This window comes from Dendrobates tinctorius, unplaced genomic scaffold (genome assembly GCF_039654945.1).
Source record: "Dendrobates tinctorius isolate UK_male_01 unplaced genomic scaffold, ASM3965494v1 ptg000200l, whole genome shotgun sequence".
NCBI lineage: Eukaryota > Metazoa > Chordata > Amphibia > Anura > Dendrobatidae > Dendrobates > Dendrobates tinctorius.
The window spans coordinates 1,041,415-1,065,752 of record NW_027361867.1 but is presented as its reverse complement, the minus strand read 5'-3'; the positions used below and the strand labels follow the sequence as shown (position 1 = coordinate 1,065,752).

At 48.4% G+C, this 24,338-nt stretch overlaps 1 protein-coding gene across 1 annotated transcript in view; it reads left to right on the top strand.

Moving 5' to 3' along the window:
* LOC141056810 (uncharacterized) overlaps positions 1-24,338 on the top strand; it is a 61,637-nt gene that overhangs the window by 24,633 nt on the left and 12,666 nt on the right. The window contains exons 6-7 of the mRNA XM_073553290.1: positions 20,150-20,360; positions 20,490-20,669. Coding sequence (XP_073409391.1) covers positions 20,150-20,360; positions 20,490-20,669 — 391 coding nt within the window. The remainder of the gene's footprint in view (positions 1-20,149; positions 20,361-20,489; positions 20,670-24,338) is intronic.

Below are 24,338 nucleotides of genomic sequence, written 5' to 3'. Positions count from 1 at the left end.
AGCTAGGTGTATCCAGCCAAAAATGATGGAGGACCGAGCAGAGGCCGACTCTGCCCCATTATAGTCACTGACCCCATCAGCCACATCACTGACCGCTGCTCTGTGGGGTCAGATCTAAGCCCGACAGCCCCGAATGCACCGAACAGCCTGTCACTCACACACTGCACGAGCAACATGTCCGACCACTGAGCGACAGACAGGATAAGATTGTGTACAGAGGTCACGACTTTACCACTGATGACCGATCCGTATCCTTAGGACGGGTGATCACTGTCTGATCGGTGGGTGCAACACCGCCACTTCCATCACTCACCTGTCACTGGCAGCTGGAACTGCACACACCCTGCACCCCTCCATCTCCCGAACCGTCCATCTCCCGCACCCTGCAGCCCTCCATCTCCCGCACCCTGCAGCCCTCCATCTCCCGCACCCTGCAGCCCTCCATCTCCGACACCCTACGCCCCTCTCTCATGTACCCTGCACCCTCTCGCTCCCGTCTATCACACACCCCCTGCACCCTCTCGCTCCCCTCTATCACACACCCCCTGCACCCTCCCGCTCCCCTCTATCACACACCCCCTGCACCCTCCCGCTCCCCTCTATCACACACCCCCTGCACCCTCCCGCTCCCCTCTATCACACACCCCCTGCACCCTCCCGCTCCCCTCTATCACACACCCCCTGCACCCTCCCGCTCCCCTCTATCACACACCCCCTGCTCCCTCCCGCTCCCCTCTATCACACACCCCCTGCACCCTCCCGCTCCCCTCTATCACACACCCCGTGCTCCCCTCTATCACACACCCCCTGCACCCTCCTGCTCCCCTCTATCACACACCCCCTGCTCCCCTCTATCACACACCCCCTGCACCCTCCTGCTCCCCTCTATCACACACCCCCTGCACCCTCTATCACACACCCCCTGCACCCTCCTGCTCCCCTCTATCACACACCCCCTATCACACACCCCCTGCACCCTCTCGCTCCCCTCTATCACACACCCCCTGCACCCTCTCGCTCCCCTCTATCACACACCCCCTGCACCCTCTATCACACACCCCCTGCACCCTCTATCACACACCCCCTGCACCCTCTATCACACACCCCCTGCACCCTCTATCACACACCCCCTGCACCCTCTTGCTCCTCTCTATCACACACCCCCTGCGCCCTCTCGCTCCCCTCTATCACACACCCCCTGCGCCCTCTCGCTCCCCTCTATCACACCCCCTGCCCCCTCTCGCTCCCCTCTATCACACACCCTCTCGCTCCCCTCTCACACCCCCCCTGCGCCCTCTCGCTCCCCTCTATCACACCCCCTGCCCCCTCTCGCTCCCCTCTATCACACGCCCCCTGCGCCCTCTCGCTCCCCTCTATCACACGCCCCCTGCGCCCTCTCGCTCCCCTCTATCACACGCCCCCTGCGCCCTCTCGCTCCCCTCTATCACACGCCCCCTGCGCCCTCTCGCTCCCCTCTATCACACGCCCCCTGCGCCCTCTCGCTCCCCTCTATCATACGCCCCCTGCGCCCTCTCGCTCCCCTCTATCACACGCCCCCTGCGCCCTCTCGCTCCCCTCTATCACACGCCCCCTGCGCCCTCTCGCTCCCCTCTATCACACGCCCCCTGCGCCCTCTCGCTCCCCTCTATCACACGCCCCCTGCGCCCTCTCGCTCCCCTCTATCACACGCCCCCTGCGCCCTCTCGCTCCCCTCTATCACACGCCCCCTGCGCCCTCTCGCTCCCCTCTATCACACACCCGCTGCACCCTCTATCACACGCCCCCTGCGCCCTCTCGCTCCCCTCTATCACACACCCCCTGCACCCTCTATCACACACCCCCTGCACCCTCTTGCTCCCCTCTATCACACACCCCCTGCACCCTCTATCACACACCCCCTGCACCCTCTCGCGCCCCTCTATCACACACCCCCTGCACCCTCTCGCGCCCCTCTATCACACACCCCCTGCACCCTCCTCCTCCCCTCTATCACACACCCCCTGCACCCTCTCGCGCCCCTCTATCACACACCCCCTGCACCCTCTTGCTCCCCTCTATCACACCCCCCTGCACCCTCTCGCGCCCCTCTATCACACACCCCCTGCACCCTCCTGCTCCCCTCTATCACACCCCCCTGCCCCCTCTCGCTCCCCTCTATCACACCCCCCCTGCACCCTCCTGCTCCCCTCTATCACACACCCCCTGCACCCTCCTGCTCCCCTCTATCACACCCCCCTGCCCCCTCTCGCTCCCCTCTATCACACACCCCCTGCACCCTCTCGCTCCCCTCTATCACACACTCCCTGCACCCTCTCGCTCCCCAAGTCTTTGATGTTCTGCCGATTTTCCAGGTTTCCCCCTACAGAGAATGGAGAGGTCGGTAATTGTTATTGTAGGAAGACTTCACCTGTGAGAGACAGAATCTAACAATAAATAACAGAAGATCACATCCTATGATTTCTAAGGAATTAATGGGAATTTTATGGCATGAAATAAGTATTTGACACAATAGAAAAACAGGATTTTTGCCCCCCCCCCCATACAGATCTTCTCCAGATATTTCAGTTTTCGGGGCTGTCACTTGGTAACATTGAGTTTCCGCTCCTCCAAAGATTTCCTGTTGGGTTCAGGTCTGGAGACCGGCTAGGCCACTCCAGGACCCTGACATTCTTTAGTAGCCGCTCCTTAGTTTCCCTGTCTGTGTGTTCCGGGTCATTGTTCTGCTCGCAGACCAAGCCTCCACCCATCTTCAATGCTGTTACTGAGAGAAGGAGGTTGTTGGCCAAAATCTCCCGATACATGACCCCATCCATCCTTTCTTCAATACGTTGCAGTTGTCCTGTCCCCTTTACAGAAAAGCACCCCCAAAGTATGATGTTTCCCCCACTAGGCTTCACGGTTGGGACTGTGTTCTTGGGGTTGTACTCATCCTTCTTGTTCCTCCTCACATATGTAAGGAGTTGATACCCAAAAAGTCTCTTTTGGTCTCATCTGACCACTTGACCTTCTCCCATGCCTCCTCTGGATCATCCAGATGGTCATTGGCGACCTTCAAATTGGCCTGGACATGTGCTGGCGTGAGCAGGGGAACCTTGTGTGCCTTGCAAGATTTTAATCCATGACAGCGTCCTGTATTACTAACTGTAATGTTTGAGACTGTGGTCCCAGCTCTCTTCTAGTCACTGACCAGGTCCTCGTCCCATGTAGTTCTGGCCTGATTCCTGACCTTTCTCAGAATCACCCTTACTCTACGAGGCGAGATCTTGCATGGAGCCCCAGACTGCGGAAGATCAGTCATCTTGTATTTCTTCAATGTTTCTAATAATTGCACCAACAGTTGCCTTCTCACCTAGCTGCTTGCCTATTGTCCTGTAGCTCATCCCAGCCTTGTGCAGGTCTACAATTTTTTCCCTGGTGTCCTTAGACAGCTCTTTGGTCTTGGCCATTGTAGAGAGGTTGGGAGTGTGATTGAGTGTGTGGACAGGTGTCTAGTATACAGGTAATGAGATTAAATAGGTGCAATTAATACAGGTAATGAGTGCAGAGGAGGCTTCATAAAGAAAAACTAACAGGTCTGTGAGAGCCAGAATTCTTGCTAATTGGCAGGTGATCAAATACTACTTTCCTGCAATAAAATGTAATTTAATTATTTAGAAAACATACAATGTGATTTTCTGTTTTTTATTTTTACATTTTGTCTCACAGTTGAAGTGTACCTGCAATAAAAATTACAGACCTCTTCATTCTTTGTAGGTGGGAAAACTTGCAAAATTGCCAGCATAACAGATACTTATTTCCCCCACTGTAGTTTGTGGACTCCATATACAGTATGTGGGCCGTGCTATATACTATGTGGGCCGTGCTATATACTATGTGGGCCGTGCTATATACTATGTGGGCCATGCTATATACTATGTGGGCTGTGCTATATACTATATGGGCTGTGCTATATGCTATGTGGGTTGTGTTATATGCTATGTGGGCCGTGCGATATACTATGTGGACTGTGCTATATACTATGTGGGCCGTGCGATATACTATGTGGACTGTGCTATATACTATGTGGCTGTGCTATATACTATGTGACTGTGCTATATACTATGTGGGCTGTGCTGTATACTATGTGGACTGTGTTATATACTACGTGGGCTGTGCTATATACTACGTGGGCCGTGTTATATACTACGTGGGCTGTGCTATATACTATGTGGGCTGTGCTATATACTATGTGGGCTGTGCTATATACTATGTGGGCTGTGCTATATACTATGTGGACTGTGTTATATACTACGTGGGCTGTGTTATATACTATGTGGGCTGTGCTATATACTACGTGGGCTGTGTTATATACTATGTGGGCTGTGCTATATACTATGTGGGCTGTGTTATATACTATGTGGGCTGTGCTATATACTATGTGAGCTGTGCTATATACTATGTGGGCTGTGCTATATACTATGTGGGCTGTGCTATATACAACGTGGCTGTGCTATACTATGTGGGCTGTGTTATAATATTATTGGGGGGTATATTATATTCTATGGGGGAGGCTGTGTTACATACTATGTGGCTGTGTTATATACTATGGGGGCTACATTATATTCTATATGGAGGACTATAGGGAGTGTATTATACTATATAGAGGACTATGGGGCACGTATTATATGGAGGACTATGGGGTGTGGATTGTACAATATGGAGGACTGTGGTGCACATTATAATGTATGGCGGACTATGGTGTGAATAATACTAAACAAGCAAAATGCTGCATATTCATCGAGTGATTGGATTGTTTATGCTGCAAGAAAAATCATTGTTCTCAGCAGCACATCGGCGGTGTAAACTGTAGATGTGCTGCTGATAACATGATACTGTATGGGGACAGATTCATCTAATAGTGATTGTTCCGTTCCCATCATTATTCCTCAGCCGGTGTAAAGAGGCCGGGAAACAAGTGTGGAACGATTTCAATATTGTCGATCACGCTTGTTTAGCGTCCTGAACTCAGCGCATGTAACTACAACCGAAATGCTTCTGTGTGATGTGCAATATGTCAGCATTTGGGCCCCATTTTAAACTTTGCCTAAAATCGGCCCTGCGTGTCAAGTTAAGTTTGTAAAACCATTTAGCTCCAGATAATTGTATAAACAGGTCAGGTATAAGGGGTAAAGGATAGGGAAGGGGAACCGTGACTCACAGGCACAGCCCTCCATCCTTCTACCAAACCCCCCACGGTGACCGGAGAGGAGCATGGCCGTATATGAGCCTCAGCCGGACTCTGGAAGGGAGGAAATAAACAAAATTTTGGCATTTTAGTTTCAATAAATTTGTATTTAGAAACTTATTAAACCAAGTCCAAGTTATGATCTCCCATGCAAGGGAGCGTAAACTAACAATTTACCACACATTCAATAAACTTCAAATAATATAAGGGAGACAGGACATAGACAGGGGTAGGGAAAGGCACAAAGGATTTATTTATACGATATCCAATAATCTATAATGGTGTCATCAATAACCAATCCAGGGCGATTAAAGCGGTTATGCAACCCACTATTGAAGGATCATATATGAATCCCGTCCCAGGCCGTGACAAGTTCTCAGTTGGCTACAGAGAGAGCCTCAGAGCCTGATCCAGTCGAGTATCTGAGTGAAGCTCCATCCAGGGATGCCAAACCCTGAAGAAAGAATCCCACCTGTCGGTTCTAGTTTCTTCTATTCTTTCATATAACATAATGTTGTTCATCTTCTCTTTCACCATAGATATTGGCAGTGAGGGCGACTTCCACTTTGCCGCAATGTGGATTTTAGTGGCCATACATAAGTAGTTTACTATCTTCTGAAAGCTTTTTGGAAGCCGGGAAGGCCTGGTTCCCATTAAAAGGGTAGAAGGTTCCAGATCAACCGGTCCACCATACATCTGTGCTATCAGACGCTTCACCTTCTCCCAAAGCCCAGAAACCACCGTACAAGACCACCAAATATGTCTCATGTCACCAGATATTCCACAGCCCCAAAACAGTCTCCCGAGATATTGGGGAAAATGCTGTGAATTTTTTCTGGTCCATAATAGACTCTGTGCAATAGTTGTAAGGAGGTCTCCACAAGGGAAGTCTGGTGACTACCTTCTGATAGGGTGTCACAGCTACGATACCATTCATCAATTGACTGTTCAAACCCCAGATCCTCCTCCCACTGTAACATATACTTCAATTTTTTATCATTTTGTGGAGAATTTATAGCATAGTAGATCAATGAGATCGTTCCCCTGCCCAAAGGGTCATTTAGACATTAATTTTCAAAACTGGTTGCCCTGAGAGTAGTACCGCTCGGGAGGATCTGCTTTGCAAAGTGGGAGATCTGGTTCAATCGCATTACGTCCCTAACTGGAGGTTCAAATATTTGAACAAATTCCTGTCTGTCAAGTAAGGCTGTGTTCACACACAGCGTTTTTTTAGCGGTATTTTTAGCGGTTTTTCCAATAAAACCGCTAAAAATAAGCTTCCCATTCATTTCTATGCATTTTTCACCACGAAAAAAACCGCATCACGGTAAAAAACGCAGCATGCTCAATAATTACGCAGATTTTTCCGCGTTTCTGGCTAGTTATATGCGTTTTGAAAACGCAGAAAAAAACGCACAAAAAACACGCGCAGAAAAAACCTCGCGGTTTCTGGAAAGGGAGTCAGGTTTTTCAGCAGAAAATTTCTGCTACGTGTGCACTTAGCCTAAGATATTAAATGGGGAACACAAATGTTTAAGGCTATGTGCACACGTAGCAGAAATTTTCTGCTGAAAAACCTGACTCCCTTCCCAGAAACCGCGCGTTTTTTTCTGCGCGTTTTCCGCGTGGTTTTTTTGCGTTTTTTTCCGCGTAGTTTCTAGACACATGGAAAAAGCCAGAAACGCGGACAAAACACGAAATTAATGAGCATGCTGCGTTTTTTACCGCGATGCGGTTTTTTTTTTTCGCGGTAAAAAACGCATCAATGTGCACAAAAAGTTCAAAATTAATGGGAAGCTTCTTTTTCGCGTTTGCCAAAAAAACCGCGATAAAAACGCTGTGTGTGAACACAGCCTAAGTATATGAATACCTTTCAGCTTCCACCAAGAAAACATTTGTGGCTCAAGGCCTGGCGGGAACATGGGGTTTTGTAATATGGCTGTCAGGGGAGAAGGACTTGATTGTAAGTTATATTTAAACCTGACTTTCCTCCAAAGAAGCAACAAGTGGACTGTAAAAGGAGCCACATTCATTAACCCCCGTGGAAGTCGGTCTGTGGTCCACATTAGGCCTGATAAAGAGAATGGTTTGGAGAGAAATGATTCCAGAATAACCCATCTCGGACTATTGGGATATGAACACGCACTTATTAATGGAGCAATCTGTGCCGACTTGTAATAAAGTGTAAAATTAGGGAGGGATAAACCCCCTTCTTTTCTGTGACGGAACATATGTTTTTGCACAATTCTGGGTTGTTTTCCTAGCCAAAGAAACTTAGACATCATAGAGTGTGAATGAGTGAACGTTCTGGCTGGTACCATAATTGGGAGGGACCTAAATAGATACAGTCATATGTAAAAGTTTGGGCACCCCTATTAATGTTAACCTTTTTTCTTTATAACAAGCTATTTCAGTTTCATATATCTAATAACTGATGGACTCAGTTATATTTCTGGATTTTAATGAGGTTTATTGTATTAACAGAAAATGTGCAATCTGCATTTAAACAAAATTTGACTGGTGCAAAAGTATGGGCACCCTTATCATTTTCTTGATTTGAACACTCCTAACTACTTTTTACTGACTTCCTGAAGGACTAAATTGGTTTTGTAACCTCATTGAGCTTTGAACTTCATAGCCAGGTGTATCCAATCATGAGAAAAGGTATTTAAGGTGTCCACTTGCAAGTAGTTCCCCTATTTGATTCTCCTATGAAGAGTGGCATCATGGGCTCCTCAAAACAACTCTCAAATGATCTGAAAACAAAGATTATTCAACATAGCTTTTCAGGGGAAGGATACAAAAAGTTGTCTCAGAGATTTAACCTGTCAGTTTCCACTGTGACGAACATAGTAAGGAAATGGAAGAACACATGCACAGTTCTTGTTAAGCCCAGAAGTGGCAGGCCAAGAAAAATATCAGAAAGGCAGAGAAGAAGAATGGTGAGAACAGTCAAGGACAATCCACAGACCACCTCCAAAGACCTGCAGCCTCATCTTGCTGCAGATGGTGTCACTGTGCATCGGTCAACAATACAGCGCACTTTGCACAAGGAGAAGCTGTATGGGAGAGTGATGCGAAAGAAGCCGTTTCTGCAAGCATACCACAAACAGTCGCCTGAGGTCTGCAAAAGCACATTTGGACAAGCCAGTTACATTTTGGAAGAAGGGCCTGTGGACTGATGAAACAAAGATTGAGTTGTTTGGTCATACAAAAAGGCGTTATGCATGGAGGCTAAAAAACACAGCATTCCATGAAAAACACTTGCTACCCACAGTAAAATTTGGTGGAGGTTCCATCATGCTTTGGGGCTGTGTGGCCAGTGCCGGCACCGGGAATCTTGTTAAAGTTGAGGGTCGCATGGATTCAACTCAGTATCAGCAGATTCTTGACAATTATGTGCAAGAATCAGTGACGAAGTTGAAGTTACGCAGGGGATGGATATTTCAGCAAGACAATGATCCAAAACACCGCTCCAAATCTACTCAGGCATTCATGCAGAGGAACAATTACAATGTTCTGTAATGGCCATCCCAGTCCCCAGACCTGAATATCATTGAACATCTGTGGGATAATTTGAAGTGGGCTGTCCATGCTCGGCGACCATCAAACTTAACTGAACTGGAATTGTTTTGTAAACAGGAATGGTCACAAATACCTTTATCCAGGATCCAGGAATTCATTAATAGCTACAGGAAGCGACTAGAGGCTGTTATTTTTGCAAAATGAGGATCTACGAAATATTAATGTCAATTTTATGTTGAGGTGCCCATACTCTTGCACCGGTCAGATTTTGTTTAAATGCAGATTGCACATTTTCTGTTAGTACAATAAACCTCATTTGAATCCAGAAATATAACTGAGTCCATCAGTTATTAGATATATGAAACTGAAATAGCTGTTGCAAAAAACAAAATTGTTATAAAGAAAAAAGGCTAACATTAATAGGGGTGCCCAAACTTTAACATATGACTGTATAAGAAGCGAGGCAGTGACACCATTTTTAATGCATGTGTTCTGCCGAGCCAGGATAACTTTGAGGAAGCCCATCTATCCAGGTCCCTCTGGAAGTTTTGGATCAGTGGAGTGTAATTCCACCGAAACAGAGGTGACCTGTTGGCTGTTAAGTTGATACCCAGATATGTTAGATACCGTATTTTTCAGACCATAAGACGCATTTTTTTCCCTCAAAATTTTGGGGGAAAGTGGGGGGTGCATCTTATGGTCGCAATATACTAACCTGCGGTGCGGTGGTGGCAGCGGGCGGGGCTCTGCGGTGCGGTGGTGGCAGCGGGCGGGGCTCTGCGGTGCGGTGGTGGCAGCGGGCGGGGCTCTGCGGTGCAGGGTGGCGGCGAGATCTGAACCCGCGCATGCGCCGTCCCCGGACCGGCGGCCATCTTTCCGGCAGCCATGTTCCCGGAGGCCACCGCAACATGGCGGCAGCCAGCAAGGGATGTGCGGGGGACTCCGGGCTGCGAGGAAATGCCGGCGGAGCCGCCGCCCCTGCACCGGAGCACAGCCCGCCACCACCCTCACCCAGCACAGGCCACCTGCCCCTGCCCCAGCACAGCTGCCCCAGCACAGCTGCCCCTGCCCCAGCACAGCTGCCCAGCATAACCAACCTGCCCCAGCACAGAGCCGTCACCGCACGAGCCTGGACCACTGAATGACCCCTGTGAATACTCCTCCACCTGTGCCGGATCCCTTCCCAGGTAAGCTGAATTCGGACTGTAAGACGGACCCCCATTTGACACATTATTATTTTTTTCCCTATTTTCCTTCTGAAAATTGGGGTGCGTTTTATGGTCCGGTGCGTCTTGTAGTCCGAAAAATACAGTAATGTTCTTTGTCTATAAACCCAAAATGGGAGGCTATATTAGTTTGCTCTGTCTTAGGAAAATTTACAAATAATGCTTCGGATTTATCAATGTTAATCTTTAACCCTGAGATCTTCTCAAATTCGTGAAGGAGGGAAAACAAGTGAGGGAGTGTAGTGTGGGGACTTATTAATGTTAGCAGGAGATCATCCGCAAAGAGGCTGACTTTATATTGGTCTCCCATATTCTCAGGGCCCAGGATATTCTGATCTCTCCTTATTGCTTCCACAATGGGTTCCATTGCAAGTGCAAAAAGATCCGGAGATAGAGGACAGCCCTGCCTGGTACCCTCTGAATATTAATTGGAGGGGGATGTGGTGACGGGAGTTTTACATAAGTGATAGGGCTATCATATAACAATTGGAGGCACTTTATAAGTTTAGGGGAGAATCCGACTTCCGATAGAACCGTAAAGAGATATGTCCAGGACACCGAATCGAAAGCCCTCTCAATATCTAATGCGAGCAGGAGAAGTCGCTTTCGCTGTAGGTTAGTTGTATGAATAATATTTAACCCTCTCCTAATATTATCTGGGGCCTGTCGCGCTGGTATAAAACCAACCTGACCCCGATGGATGAGGTGAGGGAGGATTTTATTGATCCTGTTAGTCACAATGGATGTAAAGATTTTGAAGTCAATGTATAAGAGGGATATAGGTCTATAATTTGTGGTGAGATGATCTCTCTTAGGATTAGGGATTACGGTTACATGCGCCACGTAGAGCTCAGGGGGCAGCTGTGAGCCATTTAGTAGTGAATTACAGAGGTTTTTATATGTGGTGTCAGCACATCGCTGCATTTTTTATAATATATTGCTGTAAGACCATCCGGCCCCGGGGCCTTTCCTCTTTTTAGTTTTTTGATTGTTGAAACTATTTCCTCCTCAGAGATGTGTAAATGGAGTTGTTGTGCCGCGGACTCAGTCAGGTTAGGTAGATGTAGTGTGTGAAGGAATGACTCCAGTAGTGAGGGGGGGGGGGTGATTGTGGGGGCGAATACAAACTCTGGGAGTATTCATTATAAGTGCTATAAATGACATCGGGGTGGGCTGAGGTCTGACCCTTAGGGTCTTTTATAGAGGAGATTATATCCAGTGACTCTCTCATTCTGAGCTTACGAGCGGCATCTTATTAGGCTTATTGGCATGGTGATAAAACGCGGCTTTACTCCAAGTTAGCGCCTCTCCGTTCTGGTGGTGAGAATGGCGTCTAATTGTCATTTCATATCTTGTATTTGTGTAGATAAGTATAGGGGTGAAGAGCGCTGATTGGCCAATTCTAACTCCTGCAGTTTCTCCTCCAGTCTGGGCTGTAATTCAGACCTTTCTTCTTCCTGTTGGCCGCTAACTTATCACAGAACCGGGAATAGATTTTCTGTGCGCGAGTCACATTGCTCCAAGTGAGGCCTCCTGCGCTGTGTGAGTTTAGGGGAAATTTGTTACATCTTCTCTTATAGCGGTTACTTTAGAGATTTGGGCATTTTAGCTCCTGGTGTGGAGTCGATAGCACAATCATATGCCGCCATATAGTAGACGGCCGGTAACTGGGGAGAATTCCCTCCTGTGTGGGGTCTATTTCCCTCCAGAGAAATCACACGTTACATTCCACACATAACACTGTGTAGAGAAGGCGGCGCGGGGTAATTGTGCCAGTAGTGAGGGGCGAATAATGGCGGGAATGTCACTGACTGAGGAGAAGGCTCCATGGTGGTCTGCACTCCGGAGATCATGTGACCCCTGACTCCTCCCCTCCTGTGACCTCATCACAGGTCCTGTGCACAGAGCAGCCATATATGTGGCGTGTGGCTCTGCAGGTTAGTGATCGGCAGTCCAGCTCTTCTTTCTCCTTTCCCCACTTTTCTCCCTCCTGTCCCTTCACTATAAAGCCTGAGCCTCATTATACAGCTGTACAGGGGTCTAGTGAAGGCTTTTTAGCCCTTTCCTCATACTGTAGCTCCTGGGGACAGGCCCTCACTCCTGTCCCTTCACTATAAAGCCTGGGCCTCATTATACAGCTGTACAGGGGTCTAGTGAAGGCTTTTTAGCCCTTTCCTCAGACTGTAGCTCCTGGGAACAGGCCCTCACTCCTGTCCCCTCACTATAAAGCCTGGGCCTCATTATACAGCTGTACAGGGGTCTAGTGAAGGCTTTTTAGCCCTTTCCTCAGACTGTAGCTCCTGGGAACAGGCCCTCACTCCTGTCCCCTCACTATAAAGCCTGGGCCTCATTATACAGCTGTACAGGGGTCTAGTGAAGGCTTTTTAGCCCTTTCCTCAGTCTGTAGCTCCTGGGATCAGGTCCTCACTCCTGTCCCCTCACTATAAAGCCTGGGCCTCATTATACAGCTGTACAGGGGTCTAGTGAAGGCTTTTTAGCCCTTTCCTCAGACTGTAGCTCCTGGGAACAGGCCCTCACTCCTGTCCCTTCACTATAAAGCCTGGGCCTCCTTATACAGCTGTACAGGGGTCTAGTGAAGGCTTTTTAGCCCTTTCCTCAGTGTGTAGCTCCTGGGAACAGGCCCTCACTCTTGTCCCTTCACTATAAAGCCTAGGCCTCATTATACAGCTGTACAGGGGTCTAGTGAAGGCTTTTTAGCCCCTTCCTCAGACTGTAGCTCCTGGGAACAGGCCCTCACTCCTGTCCCTTCACTATAAAGCCTGGGCCTCATTATACGGCTGTACAGGGGTCTAGTGAAGGCTTTTTAGCCCTTTCCTCATACTGTAGCTCCTGGGGACAGGCCCTCACTCCTGTCCCTTCACTATAAAGCCTGGGCCTCATTATACAGCTGTACAGGGGTCTAGTGAAGGCTTTTTAGCCCTTTCCTCAGACTGTAGCTCCTGGGAACAGGCCCTCACTCCTGTCCCCTCACTATAAAGCCTGGGCCTCATTATACAGCTGTACAGGGGTCTAGTGAAGGCTTTTTAGCCCTTTCCTCAGTCTGTAGCTCCTGGGATCAGGCCCTCACTCCTGTCCCCTCACTATAAAGCCTGGGCCTCATTATACAGCTGTACAGGGGTCTAGTGAAGGCTTTTTAGCCCTTTCCTCAGACTGTAGCTCCTGGGGACAGGCCCTCACTCCTGTCCCTTCACTATAAAGCCTGGGCCTCATTATACAGCTGTACAGGGGTCTAGTGAAGGCTTTTTAGCCCTTTCCTCAGACTGTAGCTCCTGGGAACAGGCCCTCACTCCTGTCCCCTCACTATAAAGCCTGGGCCTCATTATACAGCTGTACAGGGGTCTAGTGAAGGCTTTTTAGCCCTTTCCTCAGTCTGTAGCTCCTGGGATCAGGCCCTCACTCCTGTCCCCTCACTATAAAGCCTGGGCCTCATTATACAGCTGTACAGGGGTCTAGTGAAGGCTTTTTAGCCCTTTCCTCAGACTGTAGCTCCTGGGAACAGGCCCTCACTCCTGTCCCTTCACTATAAAGCCTGGGCCTCATTATACAGCTGTACAGGGGTCTAGTGAAGGCTTTTTAGCCCTTTCCTCAGTGTGTAGCTCCTGGGAACAGGCCCTCACTCTTGTCCCTTCACTATAAAGCCTAGGCCTCATTATACAGCTGTACAGGGGTCTAGTGAAGGCTTTTTAGCCCCTTCCTCAGACTGTAGCTCCTGGGAACAGGCCCTCACTCCTGTCCCTTCACTATAAAGCCTGGGCCTCATTATACGGCTGTACAGGGGTCTAGTGAAGGCTTTTTAGCCCTTTCCTCAGACTGTAGCTCCTGGGAACAGGCCCTCACTCTTGTCCCTTCACTATAAAGCCTGGGCCTCATTATACAGCTGTACAGGGGTCTAGTGAAGGCTTTTTAGCCCTTTCCTCAGACTGTAGCTCCTGGGAACAGGCCCCCACTCCTGTCCCTTCACTATAAAGCCTGGACCTCATTATACAGCTGTACAGGGGTCTAGTGAAGGCTTTTTAGCCCTTTCCTCAGTCTGTAGCTCCTGGGAACAGGCCCTCACTCCTGTCCCTTCACTATAAAGCCTGGGCCTCATTATACAGCTGTACAGGGGTCTAATGAAGGCTTTTTAGCCCTTTCCTCAGACTGTAGCTCCTGGGAACAGACCCTCACTCCTGTCCCGTCACTATAAAGCCTGTGCCTCATTATACAGCTGTACAGGGGTCTAGTGAAGGCTTTTTAGCCCTTTCCTCAGACTGTAGTTCCTGGGATCAGGCTCTCACTCCTGTCCCTTCACTATAAAGCCTGGGCCTCATTATACAGCTGTACAGGGGTCTAGTGAAGGCTTTTTAGTCCTTTCCTCAGACTGTAGCTCCTGGGAACAGGTCCTCACTCCTGTCCCTTCACTATAAAGCCTGGGCCTCATTATACTGCTGTACAGGGGTTTAGTGAAGGCTTTTTAGCCCTTTCCTTGGACTGTAGCTCCTGGGATCAGGCCCACACTCCTGTCCCTTCACTATAAAGCCTGGGCCTCATTATACAGCTGTACAGGGGTCTAGTGAAGGCTTTTTAGCCCTTTCCTCAGTCTGTAGCTCCTGGGATCAGGCCCACACTCCTGTCCCTTCACTATAAAGCCTGGGCCTCATTATACAGCTGTACAGGAGTCTAGTGAAGGCTTTTTAGCCCTTTCCTCAGTGTGTAGCTCCTGGGAACAGGCCCTCACTCTTGTCCCTTCACTATAAAGCCTAGGCCTCATTATACAGCTGTACAGGGGTCTAGTGAAGACTTTTTAGGCCTTTCCTCAGACTGTAGCTCCTGGGAACAGGCCCTCACTCCTGTCCCTTCACTATAAAGCCTGGGCCTCATTATACAGCTGTACAGGGGTCTAGTGAAGGCTTTTTAGCTGTTTCCTCAGACTGTAGCTCCTGGGAACAGGCCCTCACTCTTGTCCCTTCACTATAAAGCCTGGGCCTCATTATACAGCTGTACAGGGGTCTAGTGAAGGCTTTTTAGCCCTTTCCTCAGACTATAGCTCCTGGGAACAGGCCCCCACTCCTGTCCCTTCACTATAAAGCCTGGACCTCATTATACAGCTGTACAGGGGTCTAGTGAAGGCTTTTTAGCCCTTTCCTCAGACTGTAGCTCCTGGGAACAGGCCCCCACTCCTGTCCCTTCACTATAAAGCCTGGACCTCATTATACAGCTGTACAGGTTTCTAGTGAAGGCTTTTTAGCCCTTTCCTCAGTCTGTAGATCCTGGGAACAGGCCCTCACTCCTGTCCCTTCACTATAAAGCCTGAGCCTCATTATACAGCTGTACAGGGGTCTAGTGAAGGCTTTTTAGCCCTTTCCACAGACTGTAGCTCATGGGAACAGACCCTCACTCCTGTCCCGTCACTATAAAGCCTGTGCCTCATTATACTGCTGTACAGGGGTCTAGTGAAGGCTTTTTAGCCCTTTCCACAGACTGTAGTTCCTGGGATCAGGCTCTCACTCCTGTCCCTTCACTATAAAGCCTGGGCCTCATTATACAGCTGTACAGGGGTCTAGTGAAGGCTTTTTAGTCCTTTCCTCAGACTGTAGCTCCTGGGAACAGGCCCTCACTCCTGTCCCTTCACTATAAAGCCTGGGCCTCATTATACTGCTGTACAGGGGTTTAGTGAAGGCTTTTTAGCCCTTTCCTTGGACTGTAGCTCCTGGGATCAGGCCCACACTCCTGTCCCTTCACTATAAAGCCTGGGCCTCATTATACAGCTGTACAGGGGTCTAGTGAAGGCTTTTTAGCCCTTTCCTCAGTGTGTAGCTCCTGGGAACAGGCCCTCACTCTTGTCCCTTCACTATAAAGCCTAGGCCTCATTATACAGCTGTACAGGGGTCTAGTGAAGGCTTTTTAGGCCTTTCCTCAGACTGTAGCTCCTGGGAACAGGCCCTCACTCCTGTCCCTTTACTATAAAGCCTGGGCCTCATTATACAGCTGTACAGGCGTCTAGTGAAGGCTTTTTAGCCCTTTCCTCAGACTGTAGTTCCTGGGATCAGGCTCTCACTCTTGTCCCTTCACTATAAAGCCTAGGCCTCATTATACAGCTGTACAGGGGTCTAGTGAAGGCTTTTTAGTCCTTTCCTCAGACTGTAGCTCCTGGAAACAGGCCCTCACTCCTGTCCCTTTACTATAAAGCCTGGGCCTCATTATACAGCTGTACAGGCGTCTAGTGAAGGCTTTTTAGCCCTTTCCTCAGACTGTAGCTCCTGGGAACAGGCCCTCACTCCTGTCCCTTCACTATAAAGCCTGGGCCTCATTATACAGCTGTACAGGGGTCTAGTGAAGGCTTTTTAGCCCTTTCCTCAGACTGTAGCTCCTGAGATCAGGCCCTCACTCCTGTCCCTTCACTATAAAGCCTGGGCCTCATTATACAGCTGTACAGGGGTCTAGTGAAGGCTTTTTAGCCCTTTCCTCAGACTGTAGCTCCTGGGAACAGGCCCTCACTCCTGACCTTTCACTATAAAGCCTGGGCCTCATTATACAGCTGTACAGGGGTCTAGTGAAGGCTTTTTAGCCCTTTCCTCAAACTGTAGCTCCTGGTCTCCATGTGATCTCACCATAACCCTAACAAGCGAATTAAGGTGTGAAATCTTGATCAAAATTATCTCAGTACACAAATCTCTAAATGTGCCCAAAGTTTTGCATCGCCCCTTTTACTTTTTGCAATTATGAAATTGTCTATATATATATATATATATATATATATATTTTTATTATTGTTGCCTAAAATACAAAGGCCATGTGTCATCTTAGAGGTTCGGCCTTTTAGAGATCATTTCATCTTCATCTTACTACTGCTCACAATAACGGTCATTTTGACCAGGGGCGCCCACACTTTTACATGCCGCTGTCAATGCTTCATCCCACTGGTGCTCAATATTTAATAGGGTCTTGCTATTAATCTTAATGAAAATTTCGGTTAATTTCTTTGAGCTGTTATTACTAGAGATGAGCGAATATTGTCGGAGAAGTTGTTATTGGCTAATATCGCTTACCGGATAGCTGCATCGGGACCCCGGATCCCTGGAGCGCTCCCGATAATCAGCTGCATGTGTCGCTCTCCATGCAGGTGCTGTGACTATCACACAGCGCGACACACGCAGCTGATTATCGGGAGCGCTCCAGCACACTGAGTCCTGCACACACTGAGGCCCCTGATCATGTGACCCCTGACTCCTCCCCTCCTGTGACCTCATCACAGGTCCTGTGTGCACAGAGCAGTCATATATGTGGCAGACACTCCTGGTCTTCTGCTTTCTGGGCCGGTTCCTCCTGTGAGTCCTATTAACCCTTTCGCTCCCTGTATTCTCCTTTCTGACTAGGACAATATCTGAATTCGGACAGTGTGACAGAAATTTAAGCAATGTGGAAGGAAAAAATGACAATTTTACTTTTTTCCTCACAAAAATGTGACTTTAGCCCCAAAATTGGCAGCGTAACAAATCCTTATTTTCCCCACTGTAGTTTGTAGACTCCATATACAGATCCCTTAAGTGAGAAAAGAGCTGAATTCCCCACTTAAGTTATTGCATTTTGGAAATTGCCCCCACTGGGAATTTATCTCCAGGTAAAGGCACAATTGTGTCTCCATGGGGGTTGTGCTCGCAGCCCAACATCGTGTGACCCTCCAAAGAAATGCCACCCCGCACCATTACTGACCACTGCCAAACCGGTCATGCTGAAGGATGTTGCAGACAGCAGATCGCTCTCCACGGCGTCTCCAGACTCTGTCACGTCTGTCACATGTGCTCAGTGTGAACCTGCTTTCATCTGTGAAGAGCACAGGGCGCCAGTGGTGAATTTGCCAACCCTGGTGTTCTGTGGCAAATGCCAAGCGTCCTGTACGGTGTTGGGCTGTGAGCACAACCCCCATCTGTGGGCATCGGGCCCTCAGACCATCCTCATGGAGTCGGTTTCTAACCGTTTGTACAGACACATGCACATTTGTGGCCTGCTGAAGATCATTTTGCAGGGCTCTGGCAGTGCTCCTCCTGTTCCTCCTTGCATAAAGGTGGAGGTAGCGGTCCTGCTGCTGGGTTGGTGCCCTCCTACGGCCCCCTCCACATCTCCTGGTGTACTGGCCTATTCCTGGTAGCGCCTCCAGCCTCTGGACACTACGCTGACAGACACAGCAAACCTTCTTGCCACAGCTCGCATTGATGTGCCATCCTGATTGAGCTGCACTACCTGAGCCACTTGTGTGGGTTGTAGAGTCCGTCTCATGCTACCATGAGTGTGAAAGCACAACCAACATTCAAAAGTGACTAAAACATCATCCAGAAGCATTGGTACTGAGATGTGGTCTGTGGTCCCCACCTGCTGAACCACTCCTTTATTGAGGGTGTCTTGATAATTGCCAATAATTTCCATCTGTTGTCTATTCCATTTGCACAACAGCATGTGAAATTGATTGTCAATCAGTGTTGCTTCCTAAGTGGACAGTTTGATTTCACAGAAGTTTGATTTACTTGGAGTTATATTCTGTTATTTAAGTGTTCCCTTTATTTTTTTGAACAGTGTATATAGATAGATAGATTTTTTTTCTTTGCATTGGAGGGTCCAATTCCAGCTATTGCTGTGGGATCTGTGATTTCTATCTACTCCACTGTGTACAGGATAATAGAGTATAATAAAGTAGTTATGGACGAGACGTAACTAACATTGTGCAGTGACTCTGCTTTCCATATAGTGATGGATATTTCTTGTTGATGAAACTGTGATTTTTTTTTCCACTTCAAACCTTTTTTTAAACCCCTCTGATCAGTGCGATCATACAACATACAAGCCTCTGATGGCTCCGGTGATGCCCTGTACTACTGTAGTGCCGTGTATCATCACTGCCTGTCAGTGTAATACTAACGGCCCCATACACATGAGATCAGAGTTGGCTGAACGGTCATTTGGCAGACGGCGATCTCTCCCGACTCCCCCATACACACAAATATTCCAGCTTTCCTGTGGTCTGTATGAGAGAGTCAACTCCAGACTCCTCTAGAGGAGGATTATCTACAGGAAGAACAGACGGATTATCCTCTGAAATTCAGGATGCCAGATCCTTCTCTGTCCTGACATCATCTGTCGGGAGGCCCCCAAATACATTGTATGGTCGGCCAAACCCCCCGAAGTCAGTGCTTTCATGGAACTTTAGTCTAATGTGTATGGGGGCGTTATAAGGTAACTTATTGGACGCTGCCTCTGGCCCGACCTAATAGACCTTCATACATTGCAGCCCAGACCCCGTTATTAGGCATGTAAGTATCGCAGTAACTAGGCCGCCCCATACTATCGAGTACTTGGAGGCGGGGGGCATTCAGCCAAACTCTGTCACACCTTCTTAGATGTCATGTTTGCTTTTCAGGGTTTTTGTTGCAGCCTCATCTGTGCCGTCCCTGCGGTGTACATCTATGTTCTGGGGCCCAAAAAGATTAATTTCTTTTTAATAAATGTTTAACATGTTAAAAACTATAAAATGTGTTTTGCTTTTTACATATTTTTTTCTTCTTACAAGAATTGTTGGAGCCAATTTTCCTTAGAAACATTTAAATTTTGGCTTTTTCTGGAGTTTTTCTTGTAACATAGGAAAGCCTAAGGCCAGAAATAATCCCCATAAATCACTGTACATGGAGACTTTGAGATCAGATCATTTCTGTCCGCGTTGATTGTGGAAACAAAAAATCTTTTCTAAAAGCCTCAAACTTCTGTGTGTGACTCAGAGCTGAGATCTAACGGGATAGAAGATTCCAGTGCGGGGAAGACGGGAAACCTTCATATAGACGGCCGGTGGGGATGGAGGCAGTGACCGACTCTGGCCAAATCTGTCTCTAGAGCCGCAGTAGAAGATGAAGATGTCGTCCTCACCATGAAGGAGTTATTTCTCATGTCGCGTGTAATGAATCTCTCCTGCAGTATTGCTAATGCCGATTCCAGTGTCGGTAATGAGACGAGAATTAGCGTTATGGAAGATGAGTCTATGAGGAACATGTTCAGCTGCCGACTCCGAGGAGGAAACTGCTTGTTGTCTGTGGCCTAAATATATAGGTTTTATTAGTAGATGTCAGGGGAGAAAACTAAACCCTGTAAGATAATAAATCTCCTCATATGTTTCCCTTATTATCTCCAGTAATTGTATTATTACACAGGATTCTTATGATGTTACATCGGATCATCTTCTTCTCATTCAGGTCTCTACAATATCGGATCCTCTCAGTGAAGATCTTCTACAAAAGAGAATTTTCCTGCTTTACCCATCAAGGATGTATATGGACAGAGACAAGATGGCGGAGAGGATATTACACCTCACCCTAGAGATCCTCCTCCGTCTCACTGGAGAGGTGAGAGATTCTGATGATGTCACATTACATCATTCTTATCTATGGGAATAACAGATGGACAGAACTGGAGAGGTGAGGACTCTGGAAATGTCTGTAGTGAGAGTTATTAATGTGTCTCTCCATTACCAGGATTACACAGTGGTGAAGAAGACCTCTAGTGATCGCTGTCAGGACCCTGTGTCTGAGGGATGGGGAAGACCCCTGAGCCAAATCACGGGGCCTCCACCTCACCCCCTGATCCATGAGGACATCAATGACCAGAAGATCCTAGAACTCATCTACAAGATGATTGAGCTGCTAACTGGAGAGGTGACATTGCTGGGAATGCTGGGACATTATTACTATTTATTTATAAAGCACCATTGGTTCCATGGTGCTGTACATGAGAAGGGGTTACATAGAATTACAGATATCACCGACAGTAAACAAACTAACAATGACAGACTGATACAGAGGGGAGAGAGGACCCTGCCCTTTCGGGCTTACATGCTACAGGATGGTGGGGAAGGAGACAGTAGGTTGGGGGGTTGCAGCAGTTCCGGTGTTGGTTGAGGTGATATCTGCGGTAGTGGTTAAGAGGTAGTGGAGTCATTGCAGGCTGTAGGCTTTTTTGAAGAGGTGGGTTTTCAGGTTCCGTCTGAAGGATCCGAGTGTGGTTGATAGCCGGACGTGTTGGGGCAAAGAATTCCAGCGAATAGGGACACTTCGGGAGAAGTCTTGGAGGCGGTTGGGCGAGGAGCGAATAAGTGTGGAGGAGAGAAGGAGGTCTTGGGAGGACCAGAGATTACGTGAGGGAAGGTATCAGGAGATTAGTTCAGAGACATATGGGGGAGACAGGTTATAGATGGCCTTGTAGGTCAGTATTAGTAAATTGAATTGGATACGCTGAGGGAATGGGAGCCAGTGAAGAGATTTGCAGAGGGGAGAAGCAGAGGAGTAGCGAGGAGAGAGATGAATTAGTCAGGCGGCAGAGTTAAGGATGGACTTGGGAGATGCAAGGGTGTTAGCAGGGAAGCCACAGAAAAGGATGTTGCAATAGTCGAGGTGGGAGATGATGAGGGCATGCACAAGTAGTTTAGTAGATTGAGAGTTGAGGAAGGGACAGATTCTGGAAATATTTTTGAGCTGGAGGCGGCAGGAGGTGGAGAGAGCTTGGATGTGCGGTTTGAAGGACAGGGCAGAGTCAAGGGTTACTCCCAGGCAGTGGACCTTGGGTAGGGGGGAAAGCGTGATGTCAATTGTTATAGAAATGTCGGGTAAGGAAGATCTGTGAGATGGGGGAAAGATGATGAGTTCAGATTTGTCCACATTGAGTTTGAGGAAGCGAGAGGAGAAGAAGGAGGATATGGCTGATAGACACTCTGGGATTCTGGAGAGCAGAGAGGTGACGTCTGGGCCAGAGAGGTAGATCTGAGTATCATCGGCATAAAGGTGGTACTGGAATCCATGGGACTCCATGTTGCCCCAGGCCAAGTGTATAGATTGGGAAGAGTAGGGGTCCTAGAACAGAGCCTTGGGGAACTCCAACAGAGAGAGGGTGGGATGAGGAGGTAGTGTGGGAGTGGGAGACGCTGAATGTGCGGTTGGAAAGGTATGAGGAAATCCAGGATAGGGCGAGATCTTTGATGCCGAAGGAGGAGAGGATGTGTAGTAGGAGGCAGTGGTCAACTGTGTTGAAAGCAGAGGACAGGTCTAGAAGGAGGAGTATAGAGTGTTGTCCCATAGATTTGGCTGTAAGTAGGTAATTGGTAATTCTGGTCAGGGCTGTCTCAGTGGAATGATGGGGGCGGAAGCCAGATTGTAGATTGTCAAAGAGCAAGTTAGATGAGAGGTGGGAGGAAAGGTGAGCGTGGACATGCTGCTCCAGGAGTTTAGAAGCGAATGGGAGCAGCGATATTGGGCGATAGCTAGATGTGGCTATTGGGTCGAGGGTCGGCTTTTTAAGGATAGGCGTGATTGTGGCATGTTTGAAAGCAGAAGGGAAGGTACCAGAAGTAAATGATAGGTTGAAGAGGTGGTTTAGGGATGGAATAAGAGTGGTGGCGAGGTTGTGGAGGAGGTGAGATGGCATAGGATCAAGTGCACAAGTGGTGAGGTGTGATTTGGAGAGATGAGCAAGCTCCCCTTCAGTGATGTTATATAGGGAGGTTATGGGGTTTGGGCTTTGGTCTGGTGTGTAAAGGGGTTGTGGTGGTTGAGCAATAAAGACATGCCATGTTTGGGCCATCTTGTTTTTGAAGTGTGCGCAAAGTCCTCGGCAGAGATGAGGGAGGTTGGAGGGGGCAGTGGTGGGTGGAGGAGGGAGTTAAAAGTACTGAACAACTGTTTGGGGTTGTGGGATAAGGAAGATACAAGGGATGTAAAGTAGGCCTGTTTAGCAGAGGTGAGGGCAGATTTGAATGCAAGTGTTGCTTGTTTGAGTGCAGTGAAGTCGTCTTGCGAATGCGTTTTCTTCCAGCGCCGTTCTGCAATTCTGAATGCTTGCCGACGCTTTTTAGTGGTGTTATTGTGTCAGGGTTGTCTATTGATTCGTCGCACTCTGTTATGCATGACAGGGGCGACCGAGTCGATGGCTGATGCAAGAGTGGCATTGTAGAAACTAGTGGAAGTGTCTGTGTCGTGGAGTGAAGATATGGAGGACAGTGGTAGAATAGAGTAAGAGAGTTTGTGAGTGTCTAGATGTGTGAGGTTTCTGTGGGGGTGCGCATGCTGCTGGACATGGGTGACAGGTGAGGAGGACAGGGATGAGAAAGTGCGTAGATGGTGGTCAGATAGAGGGGAGGTGGTGAAGTTAGAAAGACAGCAGAGGCGGGTGAAAACCAGGTCTAATGTATGTCCGTCTGTGTGGGTGGCTGAGGAGGACCACAGAGTAAGTCCAAAGGATGATGTAAGGGACAGGAGTTTGGAGGCTGCTGAATGGTGGTTGTCAATGGGGATGTTGAAGTCACCCATGATGATGGTGGGAATGTCAGCAGAGAGAAAGTGAAGGAACCAGGTGGAGAATTGGTCAATGAAGGCAGTGGTCGGACCTGGAGGTCGGTATAGGACGGCCACTTGGAGGTTGGAGGGAGAGTAGATGCGGACAGAGTGGACTTCAAAAGAGGGGAGGATAAGGGAGGGTAGAGGTTGGATTGGGTTGAAGCTGCAATTGGAAGAAAGGAGAAGGCCCACTCCCCCGTCATGTCTGTTGCCAGGGCGAGGAGTGTAGGTGAAGTGGAGGCCGCCGTAACCTAGCACAGCAGGGGAGGCAGTGTCGGAGGGTGTCAGCCATGTTTCGGTGAGGCCAAGGAAGGAAAAATTACGAGAGGTAAAGAGGTCGTGAATCACATGGAGTTTATTGCAGATGGAGCTGGCATTCCAGAGTGATCCAAAGAGTGGGAGCAGGGTGGTGGGTGTCAAGGGCATGGATTTGAGGTGGGAAAGATTTCTGGTGTTTGTGTTGATTTGGGAACGATAGAAGGGGGTAATAATGGGAGGTATGGGCTGTGGGGGTCCAGGGTTGAGAGATATATCGTCAGCAGTGAGGAGAAGCAGAGAGAGGGAGAGCATGTGGGAGAAGGAGGGTGGGTGGCTTGTTTTGTATTTTATTAGGAGAGCTCTGAGGTCAAGGAGCAGGTCAGCAGAGGAGGTCAGGTGGGGAGGCAAGAGGGAAGGAGAGATTATTATTTGGTTAGCGGGTGATGGGGTTTGCGGATAGCGAAGGAGAGTGAGGAGTAGTGGAGCCAAAACTGTTAGTGCGTATGTCAGCATGGTGAGAGTAATATAAAAGGCAAAAGAAATTTAGTACATCTAAATGCAGCAGTTAGTCATACCTTCTGGTCACTTCAGGCTCATTTCAGATGTTATCCTTAGAAAACATCCTTGCAATGACAGACCGAGGTCAGACAGACCTCTTAGTCTGAATTTATACTAACTTAACAGCACATGAAAGGGCCCAGGTGTGATCAGAAAGGGAGGAGCAGTAGGGAGACTGGATGC